The following is a 15,986-nucleotide window of genomic DNA, read 5'->3' on the forward strand; positions in this document are numbered from 1 at the left end:
CCAGGGAACAATTCCTGCCCAATCTCCCATCCAGCCCTGCCCTCTGGCACTGGGAAGCCATTCCCTGGCTCCTGGCCCTCCATGCCTTGGGAATTGTCTCTCTCCAGCTTTCCTGCAGCTCCTTCAGGCCCTGCAAGGCCACACTGAGCTCAGCCCAAAGCTTCTCCTCTCCAGGCTGAACAATCCCAGCTCTCGCAGCCTTTCCTCCCAGCAGAGCTGCTCCATCCCTCTGCTCATCCTGGTGCCTCCTCTGGCCTCTCTCCAGCAGCTCCACGTCCTCCCTGTGCTGGTCCCAGGGCTGGGGCAGCTCTGCAGGTGGGCTCTCACCTGGGCACAGGGGCACAGGGGCACCATCCCAATCCCTTCCCTGCTGCCCACGCTGGGGCTCAGCCCTGGGCTCGGGGGGGGGGCTCTGGGATGGGGCAGGTCCAGCTCCCCTCCACCAATCCCCCAGATCCTCCCGGGAATCTGTGAGCAAACCCCTCCTGTGTGCAGGGCCCTCAGAGCAGGCGTATTTTGTGTGCTGAGGAGAACAAGGTTTCAGGAACCAGTAATTGCATCCTTCAAGCACGAAACCATCAGATCAAAGCCTCCTCCTCTTCTCCTCCTCCCCCTCCCAGGTCAGGTGTCCCCAAATATTCCTCAGTTCCTCTCCCCCTCCCGGGAATCTGTGAGCAAACCCCTCCTGTGTGCAGGGCCCTCAGAGCAGGCGTATTTTGTGTGCTGAGGAGAACAAGGTTTCAGGAACCAGTAATTGCATCCTTCAAGCACGAAACCATCAGATCAAAGCCTCCTCCTCTTCTCCTCCTCCCCCTCCCAGGTCAGGTGTCCCCAAATATTCCTCAGTTCCTCTCCCTGCCCTGCACGTGGATCCCTGTACTTGGATGTGAGAGGAACCTCCCCCAGATTTCCTGGTTTGTTCAAAGGGAGAAGGGATTCAGAGAGGTACTACAGGAAATGGTTTGTGTGCCTGTATTTGGGATCTCAGATTCCAGAGCCACGGAATCCTACAGGGGGAAGCAGCTGGCAGTGTCAGTACCTGGGAATTCCAGAGGATTGTATTCCTGGAGATATTCCTGGGGAATTTGCAGCTCCATGGGCAGGCAGGGTGGATTCCTGGTGGACCATCCAGTATTTTGTAGTGGAGAATAAAACATTCAGGAGATCAAACATCATCCATCAATAGGAAATGAAAAGTCAGCTCTTGATGCACCTTATCAAATCAGCCAGTTCTACTTGATAGCAACTGTAAAAAAGAATCTTGTTTTTTTTCAATAGGACAAAGTTAAAAAGAAAATAAACAGTTTTTCCAGGTACCTCCCGAAGCTCCTGGACTTACCATGAAATCCTGGAATCTTTTCTCCCCCCCAGCCAATTTCTACTTCTCCTATGTTCCTTTGGGAGTGGGACATTGAATAATCCAGAATATTTCACTTTTCCTTAGTCTGGGCTTGTTCTGAATTAATTTAAGAGGCTTCTGTGAGAATTCAAATGTGTGTTGGAGGGGAGAGTCTTGCATCTTCCAAAGCTTTTAATTTGTGCCTTGTTTGGGGTTTTAATATTTTTTAATTTTTTTTTTTTTAGTTTTTCTGACTCTTAGAGCTTTAAGTAGTTTATTTTCCTATAGCATGTAGATAGTTGGATATTTGGGATGGACACTCAATCCATTATTTCCTTGGACCTCCTGGCTGGTGAATTATAGGAAAATTAACCTAATACAATTTTATAAAAATTAATGGAATGGGGCTGGGACTAACCTGTGCTGGTGGAAAGTTCCTTTAACTTCCCTCCCAACCCAAACCATTCCATAATTCTCAGGGCAAAGCTTGTGCAGGTTTTGGTGGTGATTTTAGAGATAAGGAAAGAGCTAAACTGCAAACCACAAATTCATAAATCAGCAGGAGGGATGGCCTGTCCTTAAAAAAGGGCTTTTTTCCCTGAGTTCTGCAGTGCTCCAGCATCTTCTGGGCTACAGTGGATACAGAGGATAAAGTGCATTACAGGCACCTTATAAACTTAACAATATCCAAGAGACTTCACAGAGAAAGGGAATTTTCTGGCAATTGATGTGTAAAACAGATTTTTCCAAGGCTGCCATGGGGGATTGCAGCCCTCAGCTGTCACTGGCAGGAGCAGCTTTATTCTCCTGAAGACCTCAGATCCTACAAACAATGGGATTATTCCTTCTCAGGAAATTCTGGTCACTGGGGGGGAGGGGGTGTTAAAATTTAGGTTTTTCTCTTAAAAGCATCCTCCTCCTTTTGTTTTAGTTTTTTAGAGACCTACTATTGACAGGTTTTGCCTTTAGGTCGTTATGAAAACAGAGTTCTGGCAATTGTGTGGCTACAGCTATAGAATCAAACTTTTCAATTCCTGATTTACTGATCTTTAAACTGAATTAGCCACTCATTCACATTTATTTCATTCATAGTAGAATGTGAATCTTTTGGTTTTCAAGTATTTCAGAGCACGATCTGAGCAGCAAAATTGTAACAATTCACCTTGTGGGTGAATAAAACGTGACAAGGACCAGGCTCCAGATATGGAAATTTAGGTGAGACTTTGAGCCTGACTTGCCCATGGCCCTGGCTGTGAAAAACTAGGGGAAGAATGTATTTAAATAAAGATTCCCAACCTTTCTCTCCTGCTGGGTGACAGATTTGTGCCAAATATTTGTTTTACTCGCCACTACTTGTTATTAATGAGCTGCATTTAAATTGCTTTTAAGGTGCTTTGTGTTGTTTTGGTCCCAGGGGTGTTTCTGCCTGGCACAAACAAAACCAAACTGATTTAAATAAGGTGTGTGCCAGCCTTTGAATCCAAGGAATGTTCAACTCTGGCTTTGTTTGCTGCTTGGGATGCTCCAGAACCACTGAATCCTCTCCAATCCCTCTCCAGGCTAGGGCTGGCTGAGGACAGCAGAGCAGATTTGGTCAGGGCTGAGCTGGAGCAGATTCCAACTGGTTGTAAAGTGATAGTAGCACACTGGGGGTTGCACTTTGTGGTTGCCTGTTTGCTTTGGCCCTGCCTCAGTCCCACCCTCGTGGCTCTCCCTGGCTCGGGGCCGTGCTGAGGGGATGCTTTGGGGACCAGGCCTGGTGGGGGGGAGATTTTCACTGCACGGGAGATGATCCAAAGGCAGCTCCAAAACAGACCTGGGAAAAAAAATAAAATAGGATTCACACCTTCCTTTGGGAAGGTCATGGCTCCAAGGATTTGCAGATCAGGAATCTGTGAAACTGCAGGAGCTGGGATGGGGGCTTGGAGGAGAGGGAAGCACCCAGGTGGGACTTGGAATGCTGAGGGTTGGAATTGGAGATTTTTTAGTGGTTTTTAGCCCCCCCTCAATGTTGTTTCCATTCTTATTTTTGGTCTCTGGAGCAAAGGTGATGGAGCTCAGCCTGCTCAGGGTTTGGGAATTGATGGAGCACCAGGGCCTTTCCTTCTCCTTGGTTTTGGGATGGGTGGGAATCTCTCTGTTAAATCTACCTGTAATACAGGAATGGTTTACACCTTCCTCCCCACATTTTTATCATTTCATTCACTTCATTTTATTGATTTGCATATTTATTTCTATGGCAGTGTCCAAGGCCAGGCTGGACACTGGGGCTTGGAGCAGCCTGGGACAGTGAAAGGTGTCCCTGCCCATGGCAGGGGTGGGACGAGATGAGCTTCAAGTTCCCTTCCAACCCAAACCATTCCATGATTTATGAGTTCTCCAGTGAAACTCTGATTATCCATAACAATTTCCATGTTCTATTTGCCAGTTTTTCATTGCCTTGTTGTGGTTTTTTTTTGCCTTTCAAATTGGATTTTGAAAAGATGGCAATTTTCTTTTGTGATTTGCTTGCTTTGCCTCTTCATCTTCTTGTTTTGCTCTTCACTCCCAGTTGTCTCCTCAGCCCCCGTGTTCTCTGAAATAGCAAACTCAGGGCTTGCTTTTGTTCTTGCTGAACTGCATTTTGGGAGTTTATCAGGAATTACCAACCAGGAATTGCATTTTGAGGAGTTCATCAGGGATTATCATGCAGGAATTGCATTTTGGGAATTTATGAGGAATTATCATCCAGGAATTCCATTCTGGGGAGTTTATCAGGAATTATCATCCAGGAATTGCATTTTTGGGAGTTGATCAGGAATTACCATCCAGGAATTGCATTCTGGGGAGTTTTTTAGGAATTATCAGCCAGGAATTGCATTTTGGGGAGTTCTTTAGGAATTACCATCCAGGAATTGCATTTTGGGGAGTTCTTTAGGAATTATCAGCCAGGAATTCCATTCTGGGGAGTTGATCAGGAATTACCATCCAGGAATTGCATTTTGGGGACTTCTTTAGGAATTATCAGCCAGGAATTGCATTTGGAAGTTTATGTTCACACATGCCCAGGGGGTTTTCTGTAGGAGGTGAATTCCAGGGTTCCTGAGGAACAAGGGATACACAACAGCATCCAAGGGTGTCAGGAGGCAGAAATTCCAGGTGGCTTTGCCAAAGCACCTGCCCAGGAAAGGATTTTTTTTCCAGGCCCTAAAGCAGCAGGACTGGATGGTTATTGAGAGGAATAATTCCATAATTGAGCATGGAAGCATGGAATGGGTTGGGTTGGAAGGGATCTTGAAGATCATTTAATTCCAACCCTTCAGGGACACCTTCCACCATCCCAGGTTTCTCCAATCCCCATCCAACCTGGACATTTCCAGGATGAGGAATCCCCAACCTCTCTGGACACTCTGTTTAAGGCATTTGACTCTTGTGGAAACACTTCCACGTAAATTTTGTTACATGTCCAAGCTTTGCCTCTTGCCACAAAGCAGCTGAGCTTAGGAACTTGCACAATTCCTTTTCAATTCCTTTTGCTCGTGGCAGGATGAAATTTTCCACGTGGCCAGGAGAGGTTGAAGTGCCCTCTGATCAATTTGACTGCCTTGATTTCTACACTGAAATAATGGTTACCTGTCAGAATTGTTCTCTGGAGCATTTACAGGTTTGAACAACCCTCTCCCCGCCCTTTATTGAACACAAATTATGCAGAGTTAAAGGACTTTATTCTCCGGACGTGTTTGGCCTCACTCAAGTCGAGCCTCTTGATGCTTTTCATGGCTCTTGAGCACCAAAGACGGGAAAACAAAAAACAGATGAAAGGAGCTGCAATTTTTTCCTTTCTTAATCCCCCCCAAATAAATTTAAACCGAATGCCCAACCCAGGTTCGTGTTGCTGCTTGGATTTTAGAACATCTTGAGCTGTTTGGGCAAAAAGGTGTCCTGGCTCTGCAGTGTGCTTGGATGGGAACAAAAGCAGCTGGAGTATTTGTGGATTTATGCACATTTGAAGTGTTTCCTGCTCAATTGATTGTCTTCTTCCACTAGATGGGGCTTTCTTCATTGATGAGTTGAGCCATTAGTTTTCCTTCAAATTCTTTTCCCCATGAAAGTGTGGATGTGCCTCAAGGATCAAAGCCCTGAAATGTTTGGATGTTTTTTCCTTTTCACCTTAGCTGTGGAAGAGCACTTTGGAATTTCAGTGCATTTTAGAGGCCCTGAGCACAGCTGGTGATGTGGAGGCACCACAATCCACCAAATCCTGGTACAGGCTCCTTGAATGAGTGTGGTGGCCACTGGGCTTGGTGGGGTGGGAATCAGCCACCATTTGGGAGGGAATTGATTTTAATTTTAACCTTTTTTTTTTCCTTAATTATTTTTAATTTAATTTAATTTTTTAATTTAATTGGTTTTTAGCACCATGCAGTGATACAGACTGGGGGCAGAGTGGCTGGGCAGGGGCCCAGTGGGAAAGGCCCTGGGGGTGCTGGTGCCAGCGGCTGGACACGAGCCCAGGGGTGCCCAGGTGGGCAAGGAGGCCACTGGCCCCTGGGCTGGATAGGAATTGTGTGTCCAGCAGGAGCAGGGCAGGGATTGTCCCTCTGTGCTGGGCACTGAGAGGCCCCTCGAGGGCTGTGCCCAGTTCTGGCTCCTGCAGGAGAGCCCTGGAGGGGCTGGAGCGTGTCCAGGGCAGGGAAGGGAGCTGGGAAGGGGCTGGAGCCCCAGGAGCGGCTGAGGGAGCTGGGAAAGGGGCTCAGGCTGGAGCAAAGGAGGCTCAGGGGGGACCTTGTGGCTCGAAGGTTCCCTGCCCCTGTGATTTGGCTCTTTTCCTGAATTGGGGGTATTTTTGAGGTCCTTCCTTGTGCATGGAGGACCCTCCTTCCCTGACATTCCCCAGGAATTTGGTGCAAATTCCTGGGAGCTTGGAGAGGATGTTTGGACAGATCCTTTTTCCTGCACCATTGGGGCATCTTTGATCTTTCATTCTCCTGACAAAGCCACCACAAATATTGGTTTCTGAGCATAAAACATCTCTGCTTCTCAATGTACTGGGAGATCTTTCTCCCTGGAAAGGGAGCTCAGGCCTTGGGAAGAGCTGCCCAGGGAGGTTTGGAGTGCCCATCCCTGGAGGTGTCCCAGGAAGGGCTGGAGGTGGCACTCAGTGCTCTGGGCTGGGGACGAGGTGGGCATCGGGCACTGGACTCAATGGCCTTGAAGGTATTTTCCAGCCTCAATGATTCCATGAGAACATCTTTTCCATGATTTAATTAGCTGAACAACAGGTGCCTGTGGATGGAATTTGGGAAATGCCATTCCTGGCACTGTGGGTGTATCTCCCCTCCAAGCCCTCTGTGAATCATTCCCATCATTGCTGTGGCACAGGTTGGTCACTAAAATCCGGCTTTTGGGTTTCATCTGGTCTTTCCCAGATTCTCGCAGAGCTTCCACTGCCATATTTTTAAAAGCTAAAGGCAACACTTGTCCTGATCCTTCATGATCACGAGCATGAACTCTACCCTGCTGAGGAAGGTTGGGTTGAAAAGCAGAGCAAATTCCCCCATTTCCATGGTCCTAAAGATAAAATGAACATTCAGGTAGCAAAACAAAAATTCTTTTTATGGAATTACCTTCTTGACGACAACGTGGAGCTGCTCCAGCACCTGCTGTGGTTTCCTCCAGGTGATTTCTGCTCCTTTCAACTCTGCCTGTTCCTCAGAACATTTTCTTTCCCTTGGATCTTCCACCTTCACACAGGGAGACATTTTTGGGCCAAAACCATGGGACCACACAGCCTCTTCCAAGCCCACCGTATCTTCACTGTTCCCCTTGGCTCAGAGTTGAATTCCAGGAGGATTTCAAAGGGAATTTTCATCCAGGTTCCTTGAAGTCCTACCCTGGCCATCTGAAAGCAACACATTTGAGCATCCTTAGGACTCAGGGTTCAATCAATTTCTGCCTGGAACGTGGTAAAATTGAGAAATGAAACCTGGCTCTTTTCTTTCCCCTCTTTTCTTTTGATTTCCCTCATATGCGAAGGCACGTCCTCTTTTATTTGAAACCATCTCACATTTTAAATTATTTTTTTTGAGTTAATGCATTGTTTTAATGTGTTCCAGCCTGCTTCCCTGCATTTAAATCATCCTTGTGTTTGCAGTCAAGCAGGAGGACAAAAATAACCGTGGGCTCATCGTGAATCAGTGGAATTTTCCTGCATTTCTCCCCTGGTGACTCCTAGAGAGCACAAATGCTTTTTGCATTTCTTTTTGCAAGAACGAGGTGGTTTCCCTGCTGCATTCCTGTATTTTTCCCTGCCTTTGTCCCACTGGGATTTGGGGTTGTTTACTCCACAAACAGCAGCGTTGTGGGGTCATAGATCACTGCCTGCAATGAAGGTTTGAGGGTTTAAAAACCCCCATGGCCTCCTGGCAGCTGATTTAAACGGGGAGATTTGAGGGGAAGGGGTTCAGATCTCCTCAGGGATTCCATTGTCCATTGTGTTGCTCATTGTTTTCCCAGCCCTTCTTTCTTTCCTGAAGAAATCCAATTTTTTTTTCTTTATGCCGGTTCTTTTTCCCTTCTCTCTCTTTTCTTTTTCTTTTTTTTTTTTTTTGTTGTTGCTCACGTTGGAGAGAGGTGGTTGTTTTTGAAACCCCACATTGTTCCCAGTGCCTGCAGTTCCGTGTGCTCTGATAAAATACCTTTCCTGCGAGGAGTCAGAAAGATCTGCTGGAACAGCTCATCCTCCCTTCCCCCCCCCTTCTCCTTGGCTTATCAACAGTGCGTCAGTGGAAATTTCCACCCTTTGCTAATGGCAGAGAAAGCACAAAGTTGCAAAGCAGCCTTTGGAGGGAAGGAAAAAAAGGAAACAAAAACCAACCCTCTCGCCGTCTGAGGAGCACAATGAAAAGCAGCAGATGAGAGGCAGAAACGGAATTAAATTGCGGAGGGAAGAGCAGGGATGGCGATGGGATCGGGGCAAAGGGAAGGGGGCAGGAATCACCCGCTGGAATTGCTCCCCCCATGCTCCTTCCCGGTAGGTGAGAGGATTGGGAAGGCTGCTTCCCAAGGAGAAGAGTTCAAGTGTCATCTGCTAAACTCGCAGCAGGTTTTAATGGCTTTACCAGAGCATCCCACGTTCCTGGGTTTTAGGGGGGTGCATCCTTCACATCCTGCTGGGCTGCACTTCCAACGAATTGTCCAGGCTGAAGGATGGCTCCTCTCCCTGAGCTGAGAACCAGCTGGCATCTCTGCACCCTGGAGCCCACAGAGCAGTGGGCAGCTGAGCTTCCCAAAAGCCAAATGTTGTTCCTGTGGGGATTTGCGAGGAGGAACGAGCCCACCAGAGCTCCTCCAAATCCCCGGGACAAGCGATTCCTGTGGCACAGCACCCCGGAATGCAGAGCTGGCATGGGCTGGCACTGCTCCCTTGGGTTCAGGGACACCCAGGCACAGCCCATTCCAGCTGGGCACCTCTCCTGGAGGGCTCTGCCCCATGATGGGCTGCAGGGAGGGGGTTTTACCATCCTGCCCCTCCCATAAAGAATTCTGGACTTTCTGGAAAGGATTTGGGGATGAGTTGTGGCTGCTACGTGGATGCTGGTGTGACATTGGGCTGGTGGCTGAGGAAAAGTGGTGTTCCCATGATTTCCGGGGCTGGATTCCGCAATCCAGCGCTGCCTGAGTCATTCCTGGCCCCCTGGGCTCTTGGGGTGCAATATTTGGGATGTGACGCAAAAAATGAACCCAGTGCAGCCTGAAGGACACGAGCGGGGCTTGTTCAGGGCCCCACCTCCTGGATTTCCTGTTCAGATTCCCAGTTCCCTTCTGGGTTTGGGGACTTTCCCTCCAGGATCACCTTTGGGAATGTGGGATGCTCCTGCTGTAGTTGGCTTAGGAAGGATCCAAACTTCCCTCAGAGCAAAGTTCTCTCTGTTGGGGGCAGTTTGGAAGTGAAACTGGGATGTTGGGTCCTGCTTGGATATTTAAGGGAAATCACTTTGGGGTAGTGTGGTGCTCCATGGGGAGGTGGGCTTAGAGAATTGTGGGATTCTGGAACGGTTTGGGTTGGGAGGGACCTCAAAGCCCATCCTGTTGTGGGCAGGGACACCTTCCACTGTCCCAGGCTGCTCCAAGCCCCAATGTCCAGCCTGGCCTTGGGCACTGCCAGGGATCCAGGGGCAGCCCCAGCTGCTCTGGGCACCCTGTGCCAGGGCCTGCCCACCCTCCCAGGGAACAATTCCTGCCCAATATCCCACCCTTTGCTCCCTCAGGTGTGCTGGAGCTGGAAAAATCTCCTGGAAAACTCTAGCTGAGCTCCTGAAGAAGGTGCAGGTCTTCAGCAAAGGGATTTATTGCAGAAATAACTTTGGTTATTGAGATATCAGCGGGGAGCCACGTTCTGCTTCCTGCAGCGGGGTGGTGGCTGTTTCCTTAGGGATGTCAGGAGAGCTGTGGGGACACCGAGGGGTTCCCTGGGGATCTGAGACCTGGGCCAGGGACAGCAGCCAGGGAGCGGCTGGAGCTGGGCCAGGGCAGGGTTAGGTTGGATTTTAGGGAAAGGTTCTTCCCGCAGAGGCTGCTGGGCACTGCCCAGGCTCCCCAGGGAATGGGCACGGCCCCGAGGCTGCCAGAGCTCCAGGAGCGTTTGGACAGCGCTGCCAGGGATGCCCAGGCTGGGATTGCTGGGGGGTCTGGGCAGGGCCAGGGGTGGGACTGGGTGATCCCTGTGGGTCCCTTCCCATCAGAATATTCCCTGATTCAGTCCCACCAAGGTCAGCACTGCTGGGTGCTCATCAGGCCCCAACAGATTGGAGATTTAAGCCACGTTCACATCGAAGATGTGATTTGGGATAAATCCATCTCTTTGCTTTTTTTTTTTTCATTTTTTCCATTTCCATTCAGCTCCGAGGCAGAGCTTTGCAGGAAGGAATCTCTGTGTGTGTGAATGGGCTTGGAGATGTTTCCCACTGGCATCTGTTCCCCAAAAACATGTCAGGAATTTGAGGAAGGGGCTGTTCCTGCCACCCTACCTTGTCTTAAAAATGGTTCAAGGCAAGATGAGGATGAATGGATGAGGAAGAAGCAAAGTCTTGAATCTTCTTGCGTCTGCAGTGCTGGACAGAGCTCCAGGAGTGTCGGGACAGCATTCCCAGGGACAGGTGGGATGTTTGGGGTGTCTGTGCAGGGCTTGGAGCTGCTCTGGATGATCCCTGTAGGTCCCTTCCAGCTCAGGATATTCCATGATTCCAACAGAATTGACCTTTTCATAATTGAAATCAAGCCCATATGGAGCTTTTTATTTCAAACAATCCAGGTACCAAAATGCAAGAAAAAAACTTAGCAACTCTCATTTAAAAAATCCCACAGGACCAGAAAAAACTCAAGAATTCTCATTTCAGAAACCCCCCCAGAAGAGTTCCTTGGGTTGCAGCTGTTCCAGCCCAGGAATTTTGCTTTATTTTGTGTGTTTCTCCTTGCAGGTATTTTCTGATAGACTTGGAGGCCCCACCTTCCATCGTGTCCCCCATGATGGATCATTTGGGACGGGACATTGATGTCATCAGAAGGGCTTTCATCAAACACCCCGTGGCCAAGGCAGAAGAATGCAGTGGCATCATCCCAGTGAGCCCTGAAGAGAAACTCACTGCCAGGAAAAACTGAAAATCCCAAATGTTTGAAACCTTTTTTAACCCGTTTTTTTAATCACTGCTGCAGAAAAGAATTGTGGTAACTCCTGTCCATCCAAAAATCTCACTGTGGGATGTGTGTGGTCTATGCCAGAATCTTCATTATTGTAACAATTGAGGTTTCTTTTTGTTTAAAATGATGGGAATCGTTTTAATCCGGGTGCTTATCTTGCTATTTGACAACTCTGCAAATTGATTTGCTTTTCTCTCGGAGCATTACATTGATAATGAAGATCTCTCCAGCAGCAGGATGCTATAAATAGCATTTTTTCCAGAGATTACTCCGGAATATGGATATTTACATAAGAGATTAAGAAGTCTGCAGTGTAAATATAGAAATCTAGGATGGGATTTGGTGGGGCTTTGTTTTTGGGGGGGGAAAAAAAGGCAATAAAAGTGTGGTTAAAAATAAAAACTGACCTTTTAAATTTTCTTAAGTACGAAAAACAACTTTCACTGCCAAGAGCCACCTCATGGTCCTCAAGGTAAATAATCTTCAAAGCACAGGTGAAAAATCCTCTTTAGGTGAGGCCAGAAAATTCCAGGTGGGAATGAGAGACTCCCCAAGCTTCTATAGGAGCAGGAGAATCAAAGATGCTTTGTTTTGCCATCGAGTGGACATCCCAAACTGGGAAAGACATCAGGACCAAAGTGTTCATGTGGCTTTTTTGTCTTTCTTTTGCTCAAAGCAGGAGGAAGACCAGTGACATTATTGTTATATATAAAGACCTCCTGCTCTCTGATGTAAATCCAGTATCTGGATCATTCCTGAGGGAGCTTTGTGCTCTTTTTTCCTTGGATGTGGAATTTTGGGGAGGAAAAGAAACCAGTTTTTCTGAATATTTAAATCATCCCAGAATTTTCTTTCTCTACATCCTTCTTTAAGAGTTACGAATGTCTGGATTTGTGGGGTTTTGTTTGTTTGGGGGTATTTTCATGGTGGGTTTTATTTTAAATTTAAATTTGATTTTCTTTTCTCTTTTAAGTCTCTTTTTTCCTGGAAAAATCATTGGCATTATAGGGGGAATGCACTGCACGCTCCCTGAAGCTGAATCTGTATTAGAGGTGCTTTTCTTGTTGCAGTTGCTGCCTGCTCCAGGCAGAGCTTCCCTTATCCATGATTTTTCCTTGTGGGACAGACCTTCCTTCCACTCAGGGATGAGCTCAGCTGGGAGGAGCTGTGGATTTGGGAATCTGTGCCCTGGGTTTGGCTTCCTGAGCTGCCCTTGCTGCTGAAAATTCACTTTTTTGGTGTAAAAAGGGCCAACTGCAAGAATGTGTCTCACTCAAGGGTTTCTCCAAAAGTTTTCTTAAATAGAACATGGACGGAAGGGGTTTAAAGGGATTTCACCTCCAGCCTGGAATTTGGGCCTGGATTTGGATTGAGTAGGAAGGAGAATATCTAAGATCTCAACTCGTGAAGCTCAGCAGAAGCTGTAAATGTATAAATGTTATTTGTCTCTTTTCAGTTTTCTTGGTGTAGTTTTAAATTTTCCATTTAATTTGTCCCAATTTCAAGGTTGATCCCAGGATTTAGGCTGGAAAAGCCCTCCCAGCCCAGCCAGGCCCAGCTGTGCCCGATGCCCACCTTGTCCCCAGCCCAGAGCACTGAGTGCCACCTCCAGGCACTCCTGGGACACCTCCAGGGATGGGCACTCCAAACCTCCCTGGGCAGCCCCTGCCAAGGCCTGAGCTCCCTTTCCATGGGGAAATGGTGATACACTGTTTCACATTGTAATAATTTTGTGGATTTCTGATCTGGCTCTTGCACTGAGGCAGGGTCCCCATCTTATCCCTCTGGCAGCTCAGGACTCAGAATTGGGTGTATTTATGTAAACACAAATCAAGATTCTCCTTCATGGCTTCTGATCCCTTCAACAGCAGCTCTTCCACCTTCATCCTGGTGGGTGTCCCAGGCCTGGACGCTTTCCCCACCTGCCTGGGCATCCTTTTCTGCTCCGCCTATGTCCTCGCTGTGGTAGGAAATGGGGCAGTTTTGCAAGGAAAATCCTGGATGCTCTTTGGAGATGAGCCCATCAGCTTATTATGGAATATGTGCCATGATTTGGTGTGAATTAGGACCATTCATGTCCGTCTTTTCTGAGGGATCAGTTTTTTCTTTATCCCAAGTTTGAGGGATGGCAGGAGCTGACTGGAGTGTGGCTATCCCAGCACTGGAGCTGTCTCAGCACCTGGATTTATTTCTAAGCCTCTCCACAGCTACAGGTACTGTTTTCCTCATAACTGATGGTTTCCAATATGAACTTTTTAAAATATTTTTTGTTGTTTTAGTAGGAGGTGGAGTGGGGGTTGGAATTTGTTGAGCCCAGTTAGCTCCCAGGCTGGGAGTTGGATATTTTGGGAAGCTAATAACAGCCAACACTGGAATGGAGGAGAGGGGATCAAACTGGAGCAGTCCTGGGGCTGAGCAAACAGTTGTGCCAGGGAAAAAAAGGGAAAAAGGGGATATCTGTGCCCTGAGGGATCATAAATCCGTGTGGAGGAAGGGAAGCCTTGGGATGTGTTCCAGCCTTTTTGATTGTCCAAAGCCCATTTGTCCCATGGGCTCTGAGAGGCTCTGGATCTCCAAGAGTAAAATTTCAGGACACTGGAGAGCCAGAGGAGCTGTGCAGCCAAACCATGGCCTTAAAAGTCCTGTTCCATGGGCATTCCCAAAGGCCTGAGCAGCTGGAATGCCAGGACTTTTGAATTTTGTTCCCAAAGAATCCAATAGTGAAGCTCCTCAGCCCTTCCTCTGGTGATGTTTCTGAGGGTAGAAAACAAGGAATTTTCTGCTCCTAAATCCTCTGGGTTCCTTGTTTGTGGATTTTGGGGATACACAGCCTTGGGAAGGATTCAAATAACAACTGGCAGCTCTGGTTTGTTGAGCCAAAAAATGTCTTGGGAATGTCCTCAATCCCTTCCTTTTCCTGATCTTTTCTCTTCCATGTGGGAATGTTGCACTCTGGAGGTTTCTCCAGCAGACTGAGGGCACTGCACCATCAAAGACTTCCACCTGGAGAGTGCTCAGTGTGGCCGCTGCCCTGATCCCAGGAAGTTTGAGCACGCAGGGATTTGCTCCCTGAATCCAGAGTGCACCAAAATCCCCTTTGTTGGCATCATGAGCCTACAGAGTTTTCAGGATCTTCTGTCTGAGCTGCAGATGGAGCCGAGCTCCAGCACCCAGGGATGTGTTGCTTTGGAATTGATCCAGGGAGGGATTGGAATGGCAAAAGTCAGCCCGGCTCATGGGCTCCTGCAGCTGGATCCAGGCTTTGGTCCCTGAAACTCATCCCTGTCCCTTGGTGGGATCAGCTCTGTTGGCTGAGTTGTTGCCAAGGAAGGAAGACTTTGGGATATAAACCAGGGCTGCTGGAGTCAGGAATTTCTCTTAGGATGTGGCCACGTTATTTCTGCCCAAAGAGTCTCCCAGGATCTCTCCAGCACTGCCAGGATCTCCAGCAGAAATGTTGATCATGGAATCACAGAATAGTTTGGATTGGGAGAGATTTTAGGGATCCCATTCCCGCCCCTGCCATGGCAGGGACACCTCCCACTGTCCCAGGCTGCTCCAAGCCCCAATGTCCAGCCTGGCCTTGGGCACTGCCAGGGATCCAGGGGCAGCCCCAGCTGCTCTGGGCACCCTGTGCCAGGGCCTGCCCACCCTGCCAGGGAACAATTCCTGCCCAAAATCCCATTTAAATCGCCTCCCTATCAGTTTGAATCCCTTCCCCTTGTCCTGGCACTCCATGCTGTTGTTAAAGGTCCCTCTCCACCTTTCAGGCTCCTGTCAGGTTCTGGAAAGCTGCAATTTTAAGACACACCCCCCCCCACCCCCCCCCACCCCGAGATATTTTCAACTCATGGCCTGGAAGTCCAGGCTTAAAAATCATCAGGATTGTTTGAAATATGAGGGGTTTCAATTGGCCTTTGAGATTTTATGATTCCCTTCTCTCCAGCTTGGGTGCTGGCAGCATTTTCCTGCAACATCCCACTGAAGAGCCCTTGGAAAAACACAAACTCCAGCAAGGAGATGCTGGATAAAGGGGCACCACTCATGGAAGAGGGGGAGCTTGGCACTGACAGATCCCACTCCTGAAGTATCCCAGGTTGCTTTCCTAGGATGTTTTACTGCAAGGGGATGGATGCTGGGAACCTGGGAGGGCTTGAATCCCTGTTGGGGTCGGGTTCTGCTTGGGCTGCCAAGTCAGGCGTGTGTGGAGGGTGCTGCTGGCACGGAGGGAATCTGGCTGAGGAAAATCCTGAGGGGAGTTCTGTGGGGTGGTGAGATCCCACTGCATCTGTGAGAGGCCCCTGGCTGAGTTCTGTGGGAACAGAGGAGTTGTGGATGCTCAGGGAAGCTGTGGCTGCTCCCTGGCAGAGTCCAAGGCCAGGTTGGACACTGGGGCTTGGAGCAGCCTGGGACAGTGGAAGGTGTCAGGGATGGGATGGGATGATTTAAATTCCCTCCCAACCCAAACCATTCCATAATTCCGTGTATCCTGACAGTATAATGCTTCTCCCAAGGGGAATCCCTCAGCCACCTCAGCAGGGTTTCAGAGCTGGGAATTCTGCTGGTGAAGACCCACAGGGATCTTCTCTGCAGGGTCTGGTGGAGACACGTCCAACATTCCTTGGGGAATGTCCAACACCTGCAGGGCTCTCCAGAGCTGCTGCCTGTGGGCACGAGCTGAGCTCAGCTCAGTTTTGTGCTGAGGGCTGATGTGAAGGTCACAGGTAGGGAGGATTGGATTTTCCATTGGATTTTCCCTCCCCAATTCCCCTTGGGAGCCGCAGAGGAGGCTGGTGGCACACTCGGTGTCCTGGCTGTCCCCTGGTTTTGGGTGACAAGCAGGATGACAATGTCCCAGTCTGTGACATCCATCTGTGGACACAGGGACCTGGCAGAGACAGGAGGGAGCCAGGAGCAGGATGCTCATTATCCTAACGATGCCCAGGCAGCATTCCCACTCTTCTACTCA

At 48.7% G+C, this 15,986-nt stretch overlaps 1 protein-coding gene across 1 annotated transcript in view; it reads left to right on the forward strand.

Annotated features, from left to right (window-relative positions):
* MRPS6 (mitochondrial ribosomal protein S6) overlaps nt 1–11,437 on the forward strand; it is a 43,693-nt gene extending 32,256 nt beyond the window's left edge. The window contains exon 3 of the mRNA XM_008640671.2: nt 10,798–11,437. Within this exon, the coding sequence (XP_008638893.1) occupies nt 10,798–10,978 (181 nt within the window). The 3' untranslated portion in view covers nt 10,979–11,437. The remainder of the gene's footprint in view (nt 1–10,797) is intronic.
* The last annotated feature ends 4,549 nt before the right edge of the window (nt 11,438–15,986 follow it).

This window comes from Corvus brachyrhynchos, unplaced genomic scaffold (assembly GCF_000691975.1).
Source record: "Corvus brachyrhynchos isolate BGI_N302 unplaced genomic scaffold, ASM69197v1 scaffold149, whole genome shotgun sequence".
NCBI lineage: Eukaryota > Metazoa > Chordata > Aves > Passeriformes > Corvidae > Corvus > Corvus brachyrhynchos.